The sequence below is a fragment of the Asterias amurensis genome, chromosome 18 (assembly GCF_032118995.1).
Source record: "Asterias amurensis chromosome 18, ASM3211899v1".
NCBI lineage: Eukaryota > Metazoa > Echinodermata > Asteroidea > Forcipulatida > Asteriidae > Asterias > Asterias amurensis.
The window spans coordinates 16,816,013-16,830,264 of record NC_092665.1 but is presented as its reverse complement, the minus strand read 5'-3'; the positions used below and the strand labels follow the sequence as shown (position 1 = coordinate 16,830,264).

At 36.5% G+C, this 14,252-nt stretch overlaps 2 protein-coding genes across 2 annotated transcripts; both read right to left on the bottom strand.

Moving 5' to 3' along the window:
* Positions 1 to 127: 127 nt before the first annotated feature.
* On the bottom strand, positions 128 to 6,351 carry LOC139950399 (beta-lactamase domain-containing protein 2-like). The gene is made up of 7 exons (XM_071949043.1): positions 6,201 to 6,351; positions 4,490 to 4,653; positions 3,966 to 4,102; positions 3,511 to 3,736; positions 3,030 to 3,220; positions 2,494 to 2,742; positions 128 to 2,187 (listed from the first exon to the last, which is right to left on the bottom strand). Exons 1-7 carry the CDS (start codon positions 6,332 to 6,334, stop codon positions 1,972 to 1,974), a joined length of 1,317 nt encoding a protein of 438 aa, XP_071805144.1. The 5' UTR covers positions 6,335 to 6,351; the 3' UTR covers positions 128 to 1,971.
* A 1,962-nt stretch (positions 6,352 to 8,313) lies between these two features.
* On the bottom strand, positions 8,314 to 14,247 carry LOC139950398 (lysophospholipid acyltransferase 5-like). The gene is made up of 11 exons (XM_071949042.1): positions 14,075 to 14,247; positions 13,458 to 13,565; positions 13,001 to 13,107; positions 12,555 to 12,686; positions 11,785 to 12,075; positions 11,416 to 11,502; positions 10,908 to 11,074; positions 10,169 to 10,316; positions 9,511 to 9,669; positions 8,931 to 9,067; positions 8,314 to 8,522 (listed from the first exon to the last, which is right to left on the bottom strand). The coding sequence occupies exons 1-11, from the start codon at positions 14,175 to 14,177 to the stop codon at positions 8,501 to 8,503; spliced, it is 1,461 nt and encodes a 486-aa protein (XP_071805143.1). The 5' UTR covers positions 14,178 to 14,247; the 3' UTR covers positions 8,314 to 8,500.
* Positions 14,248 to 14,252: the final 5 nt, after the last annotated feature.

Here is a 14,252-nt window from a genome sequence, read left to right as displayed (position 1 = left end):
ACAAATAGGCCTACAGAAAAGTCCATTCATAAGACGTTAATTCTATACTGACAAGAAGTTCAGAGCGAAAGGAAAAACATTTAAATAAAATGAAACAAAATGCCAGCCTGTAAAAAATACACCTCGATATATTTATTTATCTCACCAATAAATTATTGCATTAAAGAAGAATAATACAACTTATTTACTGAAGGCAAAATTTATTCAAACTTAAAATAATGATCAGACACAGTCAATGTTCATCAAACTGGGCTGGGTTCATTTTTAATTATTACCTACCAGAAGGGTTGCACAACTTGTGCAATAATTGCAGGCAGCAATAGTGAGCCTAAAACAAACACTAAATAGCCCCGAAAACCTAGGGCATACCCAGAGACTAATATTCAGTTATTGCTGATCAACAATCATTAATGCAAATAAAGTTTTCCTTGACACTAATTTGATAAATAATGGATTTATTTATTGCATTGACATTGATGAACCCCAGGGTTTCATGGCATAGTCTTTCTTTAAATGATTGGTAGGGCCTAGGTCCTTGCCTTTATATACAACCCCTGAAAATGCCAGTCATTATAATCACTTACATACTGAATGCATCCCTGCCCATAGTCTGACATGGCATTGGATCAAATACAAACAAATCACACAAATGAACTTAAATAAAAGTATTCCAAATATTTTGATAAAATCTTAAACTAATATAAAGTTATTTTTTGTTTTCCTTTGAGTCTCTTTAATAAAAGTTCAGATTAGATTTGATCTCAATTCACACTTAGTCTCTGTCCTTACACTATGGTCTATGCATATCCACTGAGTAATACGTCACTTAGGTTAATGTCTTGAGTTGCTTTTTATTAAACTAATGTACAAGATAAACAATGATATAGTATTTACATGATGGATGGACACTATTGATTACAAATCACAAGATATTAGAAAATGACAATGAGAGACTTCGAAACGTTAGGTGGCAGCAGACTTACCAGGTAAATTTCCATTGTTTACGTAGTTCTGAGCGTGCACACATTACCAAGAACAATGGATTTTACCTGGTGAGTCTGCTGCCGCCAAGCGTCCCGCAAGTCTCCCATTGGTTTTAATTGTCTGATGTTCATATGAATCTGCGAAATGCCATTGATAGAAAAACAAGCATCTGATTTATGGAGCTATGAAATAAGTGACTCCCGAGGGTCACGTCTGGGTCTGAATCAGAATATTTTGGCAATATGTCTCAAGTCCAAGCCTTGGATTGAAATCCTACAAGAAATACCAATAAATAGAAAATATAGAAACAAATAAAGATGAATACTGAAGTCAATAACAAAATGTTTCAAATTTTAAATTATTAGAAAACTTATAAATAATATATCAAGTGTACACTCTGAATAGTTGTTTTTCTAACTACATGTATAATAAACAAAAATCATTTTCCTATATAAAATAAATAATCTCTGTGCGTTGTGGTGGACCTGAAAAGAACCAATGTTGTAAATATAAACACATTGTTTTCCATGTTACCAGCAACTTTATTTTATTAAAAGAAAGTGAGTGTTATAGTTTTTATAGTTTCTTCCTATTATTTTATCCACACCATACAAAGCTTAAAACAATACTGACTAGACTTTTTGTTTACATTTATTTGATTGTGAGGTTATATAACTGGCACCATGTTATGTGACAAGTGAATTTGAAATTTGGGGAAAATGTCACAATTTTTGTTTCTCCACTAACAGATCTCTGACTTCGGTCCAACCGTACATCATCATCATAAGAAGTTAGTTGTATTTACAATACTTAACAGGGAGCTTGCCAAAAGCTGACTTGAAATGAGCACTAGTAAGGTCTTCAAGTTGCTGTTCCAACAGAATGATGGGAAATGATTGTTTCTTATTGGCTTTTAGATATGTGACACTTTTATACATTGTCTTAGTTTCTTTATACATTGTACAAACCATGCATCAGACAAAGATCTTACACAGATTTCTGTTCAGACAGAATACCAGAAAAATTGGCCTCAAGATCTGTAGCACATTTATACGTTTCTTTCTGTAAGGAAAGATAGCGTGGGTCGTTACCAAGACCAAATGGAGAGAAATGACTGGACAGGTACGCTATGCCGAGGTTCTGTTTGGGATCAGCTAAACACTGCTGCCCCCCTGCTCCTGGATGACCAAATTGCTTGTTGCCCTAAAAATAAACCAATTGTAAGAAAAAACTGATAAGTTAAGTGGCAGAATAAAGATTGATAGAAAATTGTTGACTGTTCTGTTGAACTTTGGTTGAACGACAACTGACTGATAGTATACTGATAAACATCACGCCATTGAACATTCAGAACAGTTTTTGTACATTCAGGGCTTGAATTTTCTGTCTATTTTCTGGCGTCATCTTTCTAGCTTCCACAGCTATTGTGAAGGAGCCTAGATGATAACAGAAGATGACAAAAAGAAGAAAACAGGATGAGATTTAACAAGATATTCAAATGCTACCAACCTCAAAGACAGTCAAGAAGAACCCAAGTGAGAAAGAGCTTTTCATACCAAAAAACTTGTCCTTGGTTGGGGATCTGGCTTCACTCAAAATCCTCCCCACCATACCTTCTGACAGTAACCTTTGACCTTGCAGAGTCTGGCCGCCATTGGCCAATATCCCATACACTTTTGCAATGGCTCGGGCTGTTCCAATTCCAGAGGCAGAAGGGTTTTCAAGCGCTCGTGCCTCGGGTTGTATCAGCTTACGGAACTTTGGGGAAAAGAACAAATAAAAAGTGTCAAATTGCTTATAAAACGCCAAAACAGAAAATTTTGTAAATGTTTAGTATGATCAGAGTCCCCCCACACATGTTTCAGAATCCTTGCTGCCCCCCCCCCCTTCCTCCAAAAGGAGATCACAGTAAACACGAGTAAACACGAGTAAACATAAAGCCTGTTCATCTGTGCGTCCATACATAATGAAATTTGACGCATTGTCTGAGATCTCAGATTACATGAGCTTCTATTTCTAATCTTAGTGCAGAGTCTTATTCCTACCTTAACTAGGTCAGTAGATTTGTGGAGGACTTCACTGATAATAGTACGACCCGTGACAAACATCCAAGCAAAACACCAAGTTGTTGAATCACTAAGAATGGAGATCAGTTTGAAAGGATTGTCTAGAGCTCCGGTCAATCTTGCCACTCTGTAGTTCAGTTCCAATGGAAGTCCGATGTGAAAATCAATATCTGTAGAAAGTCAAGAAAATCTTTTGCATCCGGTACAGTAATGAACAATGAATAATGAAAAGTTTTAAGACATATGTTTAGCTAAGATTCTTGAGATTAACAAAACTTTTAGTTTGACACCACAATTTGCTTAGCAATTAAGATGTATTCAAGACTAACATCTTGAGCTGGGTGTAAGGATTTTGAAAATTTAGTTATTGTTTGGGGTACTTTCTTTTTACAGTCAAGGTTTGTCAATAAGTATTTCACTAAATTTTCTCTAAATAAGCAGCCCAGTGAAATAAACTTACCAAACGGCTCCGCAACTTCTTCTCTAAAGAACTGACCTAGAGTACGGTGCTTAGGATCCACACGTCTCAATAACTGACTGCAGTAAAGACCAAATGTGAATGCATGGTAACCATGGGCTGTGCCTGGTACCCACTGTGGTGGAGACTCTGCTAAGATCTGCCCCAATGCATCATGGTCCTTCAGGAGCTTTTGGCTGATTGGTCGAGTGGTTGAAGCCAAGCCAGCCTGGTTAAATGAAGAGAAACTTGTATGAACTAATAAATGCTGACATTTTCAAAGTTTAGGCTTTGGGGTCTGCTGTAAAGGAGTGATGTCACATTACCAAGGGTACTGTCACCAAGGTTACCATTACCAACGTTACATTACTATTGCTACAGCTTGCTCCCTCTTGTAAATCCAAGAAATCATAAAAAATTTGAAACACTTTACTGGAAAATCTTCTTTAAATCCTTACCTCGTGGTTAAGAAGCATTCGTACAGTGATATTCTTTTTTCCATTTTGGGCAAATTCCGGCCAGTAAAATGCCACAGTGTTTTCATAGTCCAGTAACCCTCGATCTATTAGCATAAGCATACACAAGGCTGCCATACCTGCAGACCATTGTAGAATATTATACGACATAATATAAGAGAAAAGCTTACAGGTGTTTGTAATCAATTAGTGGTCACATCTCGGATAGAATTAGACCAAAACAGCAAAATTGGGACAACTAATCTGGCATGCGACTTATCTCACTCAAATAAAAATAAATCTAGGTCTGAATTGATTCTTAGATGGCATTATCAGAGGTTTCTAATTACAAGGTGCATTGGAAAATCTCTTGCATCCATTTGTGGCAGAGCGGTTTAGAACCCTTGACTGGTGTTTCTGATCAGCAGGGTGTGGGATTTGAGTCCTGGTCTTGATTCTTCTGTCGTTAAGTAAGGCACTTTACCTTAAAGAAAATGGTCGACACACAAAATGAAAAACAAACTGACCTTTTGTAGCTGAAAATGCGACGGTCATAGTGTCTTCCTTCCAGAATTGTCGGACATCAGTGTCGGCAAAACCACCCCAAAGGTCAACAACCTTCACTCCATTGTGGTACACACTGAAGGCAGAACCACCTGTACAGCTTTCAAGACCAGTTTTGAAATTGTCACTGAAAATATATCAATCAAAATTGTTAGAATGGTATACAAACTTGTCTGCAATTAAATTAATATTTTAGTTCTCAATTGAACATTGGCAAGCAATATTAGCTGACTGTTGTAGAACAGATGCTGATTCTTTCCTGCGTACTTCACAGATTGTACAAAGTAAGTAAGGTTTGCAGTGAAACCATGGACATGTAACAATCTTTATTGAGCAGTGGTGGCTCTGAGAAGAGCTGGTTTGTTCTACTCAGCATTTCAGTCAGTGTGCTCTGACCGTCTTCTGGAAAATGCTGACCGAAGTGCCACCATGCATAGCTTTAGTCTTATCTTATCGTACTGTCATCAACTTAGAAAGGAAATGGTGTGGATAGGTCATTAATCTGTATCAAGAAGTCTTTGGACCCCGATAATGTTCCTTGGGGAAACCCTGCCATGCGGATAGCAGAATCCGAATATGACTGTTCCAATTTTCACCCGTTGGGCTCTGTTCACAAGGAAATCTGCTATCCAGCGTACAAGATTAAGTTACAGAACATTGTGGCTAAATTGTCTGGATTAGGGTATGATGATAAAAAAGGTTAATTACCTTAGAATAACCCATTAACCAGACTCTAACAAAATTATACGTGTATATGTAGTTAGAAATCCATCATGTCCTCATACACCACTCACAAAATCCAAAGTGGGACACATTTTCTCATTTCAAGTACAAGAACAATCGCTCATTTAATACAAATAAACAATTAATCCAACAGTTAAAAATATAGGACAATATCATATGGTACAACAACAGCAAATCAAAACCATTTGAAAAAATAGTAAAGACTTAGGCATAGAGACAAATACAAGTTGGAAGAAAATAGAATCAGTAGAAAATACAAAATAAAACATGATTTATACCCAAAATGCAAAGTATAGTAAAATCATGTGTACGTACTTTGAGAGTCACTATCATTGTACAGTGCTAATGCAGTATGAGGTAGGACCCAATGCCTCCATAAAACCTGTAAGCACTGCTTGTGGCCTTATAATAATAATATTAAAACTGAGTTCTTATATAACACTTTATCACACCCGATGAGTGTCTCAAAGCACTTAGTATTGTTTTCCTGCAAGGTATGTAGAGCTACACTATGAAGTGTGAGACCTATTCCTTTATAGCATCATGTAATGGTTTACACGGTGCTGTGGTGCATTATTCAGCCAATCAAACCAGGAATACTGGGGCGAACCCCTTCTCTTTTCGAGTGTACCTGGCGGGTTCCTTTGCATGCATTACACAACACACCAGACCAAAGGCTTTACAACCAATCTCAAGGACAAAGCAATAATAGTAAAGTGTCTTGTTAATGGACGCAAGTGTCACGACCAGGACTCAAACCAACGCTCTTATCAGAAACATCAGAAACATCAGATCTTGAGTCCAGTGTTCTTATCCCCTCGGACACCCCTTCTAACAAACGTCTATTTGTAAAACACAACCAATACTACGCTGTTTTTTTGAGAAATTTTTTAATAATTGCTTAAAAGAAACTGAAACATTTGATACAACCTGAACAGCTTGGCAACGGGTTCAAATCCTGGCTTGACTTTTCCGTGGATGTGAGGCTTTTTCTGGTACCACCATGCACAAAGGTGTGCAGTGAACCAACTAAAGAGTGCGTTGTTATAAAGTGACATCATCATAGGTACAACACGGATGTTACAGGAAAACCATGTGCTCTGTATGAATTTCCAACCGATCAGTTAAACAGAGACTTTCATATTCCACTGAGAAAAACTTTGTTTAAACTTTATCAGAGAAATATGATGCGTCAAGCTTTTGTAAATAACTTAAGAATTTGACCCATGTACAAGTTCAAGGTCCATTATACTGAGCTACTAATTAACTATGAATTACTGTACAGCCTCCACAATACAGCCAGGTATATCAACAGAAACAAAGTATCATCAAAACTTTCTTGTAAAGAAAGACATACTGCTTAGCATATTATCTACTAAGCAGAAGAAAAAAAACATAGCATTGAGCCAAGGATCCACAAGGCTGTGCATTTAAGTTGCATAGTTCCATGACAGTGATGTTAAAACATTATCTAGCATGAAAAAATTACCATGCACTAAATTGCAAAATGGACAATTAGGAGCAAAACAAATAATTTGAGGGCTTTGGTAACAAAATTTGGTGAGTAGGAAGTATTCGGACTCAGTAAAGCTAGGTGGCATTATTTGCGATAGCGAAGTAAAATATCTTGCGTCTTGACCTGAGAACAGGAGTACTGATGATCAGATTGTAAAAAAACCAATTAGCTTCACGTTCACTTGAAGAATGAGCCGGGTTTTAGCCTCAAATATTATGTAACTCTATTATTACTTCTATTTAGTTGGTGCTATTCTAACTATTTACTTTATGAGAAAAACATTGTTTCCTGTTGGACAGGTTTGTTTTTACGCTAAAATTACATGATATCTTTTATCTTATCTAAGTACACAACAGCATTCAATAAGTCAATAACTCCAAATGTTCAATGTTCAGTAACACGTTTACAAAGGGAACATTTCATACTGGTTCAAATGTAAACAGTTCATCCTTGCATTACACACAGTACTTGACGGCAAACTTAAGCCTCTGGTAAACCGCTTACCCTCTTTAAATCAAGATAAGGTATAACCTTTTCTTTTTGGTTGGCATGAAAGAAAATTATGTACAAAGTGCTATGGTGATACATTAATGCAAAATTTATTAATTCAAAATAACCCATTAATTTTCTGTTTCAAATCTCACAAGAAAAGTCAAATAAACCCAAAGAACTAAATCACCATAAATGATAACTCTGAAAAAACTTACAAAATTAAAACACCACAAGTTTGTACATCAGAGCGATTCAGTGGTGTGGGTTCCAGTATAATGGTTGAGTGAGCTCAAAAAAACCACTGGATCGCAAGCCCAAGGTCAGTGACTCTAGTATTGGGCCAGTAAACTTAGAACCAGACAAGCCTAGTGGTCTTGTGAACAGTTGAGTCTCATAAGATGTGATTTTGAATCTCGTGTAGAACGATATTGTCTTTGACTTGCTCAAGTCATTCTGATTTGAATCTCATGTAGAACGATCTTCTCTTTGACTTGCTCAAGTCATTTTGATTTGAATCTCGTGTAGAACGATCTTCTCTTTGACTTGCTCAAGTCATTTTGATTTGAATCTCGTGTGAAACGATCTGCTTTTTGACTTGCTCAAGTCATTTTGATTTGAATCTTGTGTGAAACGATCTTCTCTTTGACTTGCTCAACTCATTTTGATTTGAATCTCGTGTGAAACGATCTTCTCTTTGACTTGCTCAACTCATTTTGATTTGAATCTCATGTAGAACGATCTTCTCTTGGACTTTTACTTTGTCACACGTTCAAAAAACATATTTTCCTACAAAACGTTTCCTTTAACTAAGAAATTATAGATGTATACATTAATCACAATATCTATTTATTTTGTTCATTACTTACGATCGAGGCTGAATATAAAACATTCATGACCTTAAATAGACATACCACAATAGAATTAAGCCCGGTTCAAACTTCCTGCAAATGGGAATGTGATACAAATTAAGCTTAATACAAATTTTGATGCCACAACGAATAATTCACATCAGTGGACTTGTGCTCAACTCCTGTGAAACAATCGCTGTGAAAAACAGCTTCAGATTCGCAGGAAGTATGAACCGAGCTTTACAGTCTAGTTGGTTTCAAGGCAGTTATAGGAGACAATCTCAGACAAACAAGACGGATGGATACTAAAAGAGTTTATAGTCACCAACTTCAGCTTCCATTTCTCCTCTTTCTTTAGAAAAGTATTTCATCAATCAATCTTTACTTTCTTCCTCCCTGTAAGACAATAATATTGAAAGTTATATGAATGGAAGACAGCACAAGCAGAGGGTGAAATATGTTTGCTTCAAATGTACAGATAACAGGGTATTATTTAGTTGCCATGTTAAAGCTTTTAGAAAAAAACAATAAAATGCAGTTCTTAAACAACACTTTACCAAACTCTGACAGGTGTCTTAAAGTACTCATTGTTTTTAAGCATAAGTGTACTGGATTCTTTTACGAGCATTACACAACACTAGCCACACATGTAAGACCTACACAAATATGGTCAAGTGTCTTGCTTAAAGTGCAGTGACCATGACCCAAACCAAATCTCTGACTCCATCAACACCATTTAAAATTAAACTTCACTATATTTTGTAGACAATAGCCAATCCTGTACACATCTTGTAAGATACAAACCTTGAATCTTTGGCTACCTCAGCAGCCTTTCTTGCAGCACGCTCCTGTTTCTTAAGACGAGGTAAGATGAGAAACTGATAGAGAAATGGGAACCCCAAGAAGAAAAGAGTCGGAAGATGGAACATGGCTTGGTACACCTGCAAAACAAACAAAAAAGCTGCTATTTGAAAACATCCTAATGATTGGTGATTTTTCGTCTACAAATTTCAAAGATTCCGAACCATCAGCTTCAGTGGCATTTTAGGGCCTTGCAATTTGTGGATAAAAAGAGTAAGGAGCTTTATAGTAAAGTCTGTAAATATCTTTTCTTCTTTCTTGATTCCATTAACTATTTATGAAAAAGAGACTGGAATTCTTAATGTGTCCTTGCATTGAGGCCACATGGCTAGAGGATAAGTAGGAAACGAAGATAACAAGTTGAGTTTTAGCTGCAATAGGTACACTTACTGATGGGTCAACCCCACATAGTCAGGAACTGAATAACAATTCCACATGTCAAGTCAAAGGTTGCATTTGAACCAGGAATCACAATAGGACAGGAAAAGTACTGCTATGCCACATTGATCTTATTTTAACTTACCAATCGTATTCTCCTCCAGCGCAGCAGGACAAAGGCAACAAGAGGGTAACCAACGGATAATGAAGCGGTAAACTTGAGAAATATAAAGAGAGGTAGTTTAAGGGATGGGTTGTTCACGAACTTGGCAAAGGGAGGGCTTCGCTTCACTGCATCTTGTACCTGGAGAATTCAAAGAGTAATATTTAATCATCACCTAGTTGATTACTTGACATCTATTAAAATTGTTTTTTTTTTAAACAAGTTTTTTTTATGTAACGCCGCAGCTAGGGTATAACAAATTATGTTATTTACTACATTTACTGTAAAAACTACATTTACTGTAAAAACTCAATTAGTATGCAGAGAGCATAAGCAAACTTGGATTATACACAGATATAACTGTAAAAACTCAATTAGTATGCAGAGAGCATAAGCAAACTTGGATTATACACAGAATTAATTGTAAAATTTAAGATCATTTCACCACCATCTAATGATGTTGTTGTACTTTTTGAGACTGGGTGTTTGGTCTTGATGCATCAAATCACCACAGCCAAAGCCGTTTAGGTCTAACAACATGCGTTTGAGCTACAGGAAATAATTAAACTAACAAGCAATGTGTAAGATCCTTTTTATAATTAGGTTGTGGATGGAATTTTGTAGGTTTCAGAAAACTTACAAACAACTCGCACGTTGTGATGAATATCTCCAAACCAAAACAAATGTAGTATCCAATGTACATTCCATGCCATACAGCTAAGAACATGACGGCTGCTGTCTGAGAGATGTAACGATTGTTCAGAAACTTCAGACGCTTGAAGACGTATCTAAAGGAAAAAGATTTGATTCAATATTATTTGTGTTTTTAAGCATGTATAGATGTGTGTTAAGCACTGTATACTCAGTTCTTTCTCCCAAGTTGTGTCAATAAACATCCACAGGCATGTTACTTGGGTGGGATTTGAACCCACATCCTTTGCAATTTTAGAGCAGATGTCCTTCCACTCAACCACCAGAAATGGCTTGTAACTAAAGACAACACACTTACAGAGACATCTTAAAATTTGTAATTGAAGAAAAAAGGAGTTAGCCAAACTTTTCCTTATACTTCTGCACTTTAGAATTCCTACCTTGTGTCTTGTTTTCCACCATCTTACAATCTATTTACGTTGGAAAGAAATGTGCACAGATATCTTCTCCCTTTATAAACTATTTTTATCTTGAAGCCCTCACTTCGAGTGGCCGCTTTTTGTGTTGGGCACTTTCGTTTCTTAAAACAACTTTACAAATCATCTGCTGATCCGTTTCTTGCAATACATCTATCATTGGTTTGCTATTATAAGAAAATAAAACGAATCAACCCCAACCTTTCCCATCATAACATTCTTAGACTTTTAACCTTAACTTAAAGAACTCACCTTCCAACCCAAGTGTTTGTGGATAAATTGAAGGCTTTGATGTACTGAGCTGTACTTGTAGCAGTTTCTAGCATTTGCGGCTTTATGCTGGCACAGGCATCCCACAATGCATTTCCCTCTTTGTCCTTACCGTTGTAAGCTAGACCGCTCATTATGCAAGCACCTTCCTAGAAATGATGATTGGTTGAGAACAAAATTCAACTTAGTGTTGGTTTTGGGTAATGTGTATTATTGTTTAACAGTAATATTTAACAACCACTTTATTACAATTTGTTTGTATAACAATTTATTTGATTTGTATATTTTATGTATTAGTATCTTTTTTATTGTTTTTTATTTCCTTACACGTCCAAAATCACCCACAATAGTAAAAGTATGATTAGGAAACAATGAACAAATTGTCCAGTTTCAAACAGCCCCCCCCCCCCCCAAACATCTCACAGCACATGAACAGCATAGTGATGCATCAATTGAAAATCACAACATTCAAGAAATGATATAATCTTACAACAAACAGGAAGACAGTGCAGTACTTGAAGAACACTGCTTTATGCCACATGACAACAGCAAACATCTTATACAGGAAAGATGAAGCCTAGAAAAAGGAATACAATGTAAAAATTATTTAAACTACATTTTTTTATTTCTGTTTTAATACAAATAATATCTCTACAGTCAAAACTAGAGTCAAAGAGCAGATGTTGTAGGTTTGAATCCCGAGCGAGTGATTTGCCAAGGGTTGTTTTTTTCACAGAACTCTGAAAAGAACCAAAGTATACAGTACTTATACATTGGTTTAAAGATAAGAAAAAAGAAAAAAACTTATCCATGAAAAATAAATAAAAATATCATAATAAAAACTTTTAATTATACTTACAGCAAACTCTTCAGATAGTAAATAAGCATTGCTAAACATGGGTGTTAGGATGGTTTCCAATACTGCATACACAACACCAACTGCAAATCGGTTCATTGCAGGTCCAATGCAATTAGGCAACTCTCCCTTGTCATTATCTAGAAGTTTCTCTTCAGTGAATTCAAGATAGCGTCGGATTGAGAACTGGGGACCAGCAAAGAATCCACCAGTGAAGTAGGTGAAGCCTGCGAGCTCCAAGAGTGAAGGGGTCGTCTTGATGTTCAATGATTTTTGCTCAGAACTGAGATTTGCCTTTTAGAGAAAGAATCAGAGACAACGTTGCTATGCGAGTACAAATCATACTTCAAGTAATAAACTTATCCTTACGCGTGTGGAGGATTGGTGGCAATGAAGAAGTACACTTAAATGTACTGTAAATAGCTTTGACACCAAAATCATTGTGCGGCCATCTTGTTTCGCCCCAATCAAGTCAATGTCGCCAAAATGAGGCTGAAAGTGCTGATTGGTCTGAAGCCCCATTACCCTTTTATGAAAGAGTTCAAATCAGTATTCATTTATGCTTTAATATCCAGGGCACAAGCTCACAAAAAGCTACCAGTGACAATAAAACATTATTCATTATTCATTATCACTCTTGAGAAGAGTAGAGATGCATGATGTAACAATAATGTAACAATACAGCTCACTATGGTGATGATAGTAAAACTCATCTTAAAATATCTCTTCATAAAATCTACCCAACTTTATTTCATTTGACCCTACATATTTACCTGATCCCTCTTGCCATCGTAAAGGTCAAAGGCCACGCTGATCATCCTTAGGGTCAGGATACAGTGAGGAGTTGTCCAGTTGATGTCATAACCATCAGTGGATACAAGAATGTAGGCTGAAAGAAGATAACCCTGGAATACAAATTAAACTAAAATGTGACTTGAGGCAAGATTAATACAACAAGACATTTCTGAATTGGTGGCTGTGACTACGACTGTTGCTAAGGGGTTGCTAAGGATTATCTATACATATACTAACAGACATTCTGTCGTTAAATCAAAATGTATGTCTGTTGACATGTGAGTCTTCATGTACATGTATTTTAATTATTCTAAATTAAGACCAGTGACATCATTCAATGGATAAGTAGGTTTCCAATTGGTTTAAAAATTTAAATTGAATGAATTTGAAAGTTTCTTTGTTAGAAGAGGGGTTATAAACTCACCATATTGAGGGCAAATGAAACAGCCACTGAGAGTGAACTTCCCCCAACAGTAACAAGCAGAGCGTAGTTCAGTAAGACTGAGATGAGCGAGTAGATGATGTCAAATCCTGAAGGAATAAATCAATAATTAAAAAAAAAAAAAAAAGCAAATCAAATGTTCAAGACACAACCAATCACTCAGTGTGAGCTGTTTTCTGATAGGGCCTTCTTCGCTTTTATGATTCTTGAAGGAGGAAATGGCATATAACAATAAACGTTCTGCTCTGCACAAGTAACGTGTAAATGCACAAGACTGAGATTTAGTAAAAAAAATCTTATATTATATATAAAAATGATTTCAATAAATATACAATTCATCAAAACGTGCACGGTTCAAAAAGTTGAAAATTGTGAGGGTTGTACTTGACGTAAAAATAGATACTTCTCGTGCCTCTAAAAATAAACATTCTGGTCTTACCAAAGTTACAGAAAGCCAGTGTGAGGCTACAGGCAATGAAGTAGACATGTTTTATTATTGGTGACTGGCCATGCAAGTAGGTTCTTGAAATATACATCAAAGGATAACCTGAAAATGACAATAAAAAACAACATTTGTAAAACCAAAACTTTAAAAATGTCAACACGCGATGAAGTGTACGTGTCTTTGTTCAAAAACAAATGGATAGATAGATGATTTGGAAAAAACACATTCAGTTTTTTATTGTGAACAATATTCCTGTTAAGTGTTATCCTACTCACTGTACTGAAAAGAAATGACACCAGGCTAGGATACTAGTTAAGACTCTGTATCTGTGTACAGAGAAAGAGTTCTATATAGTATAGGGCTATCATCGAACCCATGTACACCCCCATGCTGTTCGCTGTGATTACCCCGCCGTCCGTCCCCCGTCCATTCATCCGCCGGCTGTGCCGTGTGTGTACGCGGACCGGCCGGCCCGCCCGGTGTACGTGTGTTTTTATGCATATAGAGTCTCTATAATGAGCGAGACTGAGAGGCCGGCCGGTTGTAGACAACCAATCGTGATTATAAATGGAAACGAGAAATAAATAGATCTAGCAAACTTGGTGACTTACATGAAAAGATGGTCAACAAGTAAAGCAAGCTACTTTCATCAATACCAAGTTTCCCAGATATTCCAGAGAAAACACCGGACATTTCTGCGGTTTCTTGTGCCATTTTGTGTCCGTCCTATGCGGATGATGCCAGCGCAATCTGCTGCAATAAGAGTATTGATTGATGACCCGAATTGAA

Bases quoted from the DNA above. Each gene is read 5' to 3' on its own strand.
- LOC139950399 (XM_071949043.1), bottom strand. From the start codon at position 6,334: ATGATGATGTCACTTTATAACAACGCACTCTTTAGTTGGTTCACTGCA. The intron at 4,654-6,200 runs GTTGTATCAAAT...ATATATTTTCAG, and splicing joins CCCGTTGCCAAGCTGTTCAG to TGACAATTTCAAAACTGGTC. The intron at 3,221-3,510 runs GTAAGTTTATTT...GACTTTCTACAG, and splicing joins AGAAGTTGCGGAGCCGTTTG to ATATTGATTTTCACATCGGA.
- LOC139950398 (XM_071949042.1), bottom strand. From the start codon at position 14,177: ATGGCACAAGAAACCGCAGAAATGTCCGGTGTTTTCTCTGGAATATCT. The intron at 12,076-12,554 runs GTAAATATGTAG...TTTCTCTAAAAG, and splicing joins ACGATGGCAAGAGGGATCAG to GCAAATCTCAGTTCTGAGCA. The intron at 9,068-9,510 runs GTAAGTTAAAAT...TTTGTTTTGCAG, and splicing joins GCTGGAGGAGAATACGATTG to GTGTACCAAGCCATGTTCCA.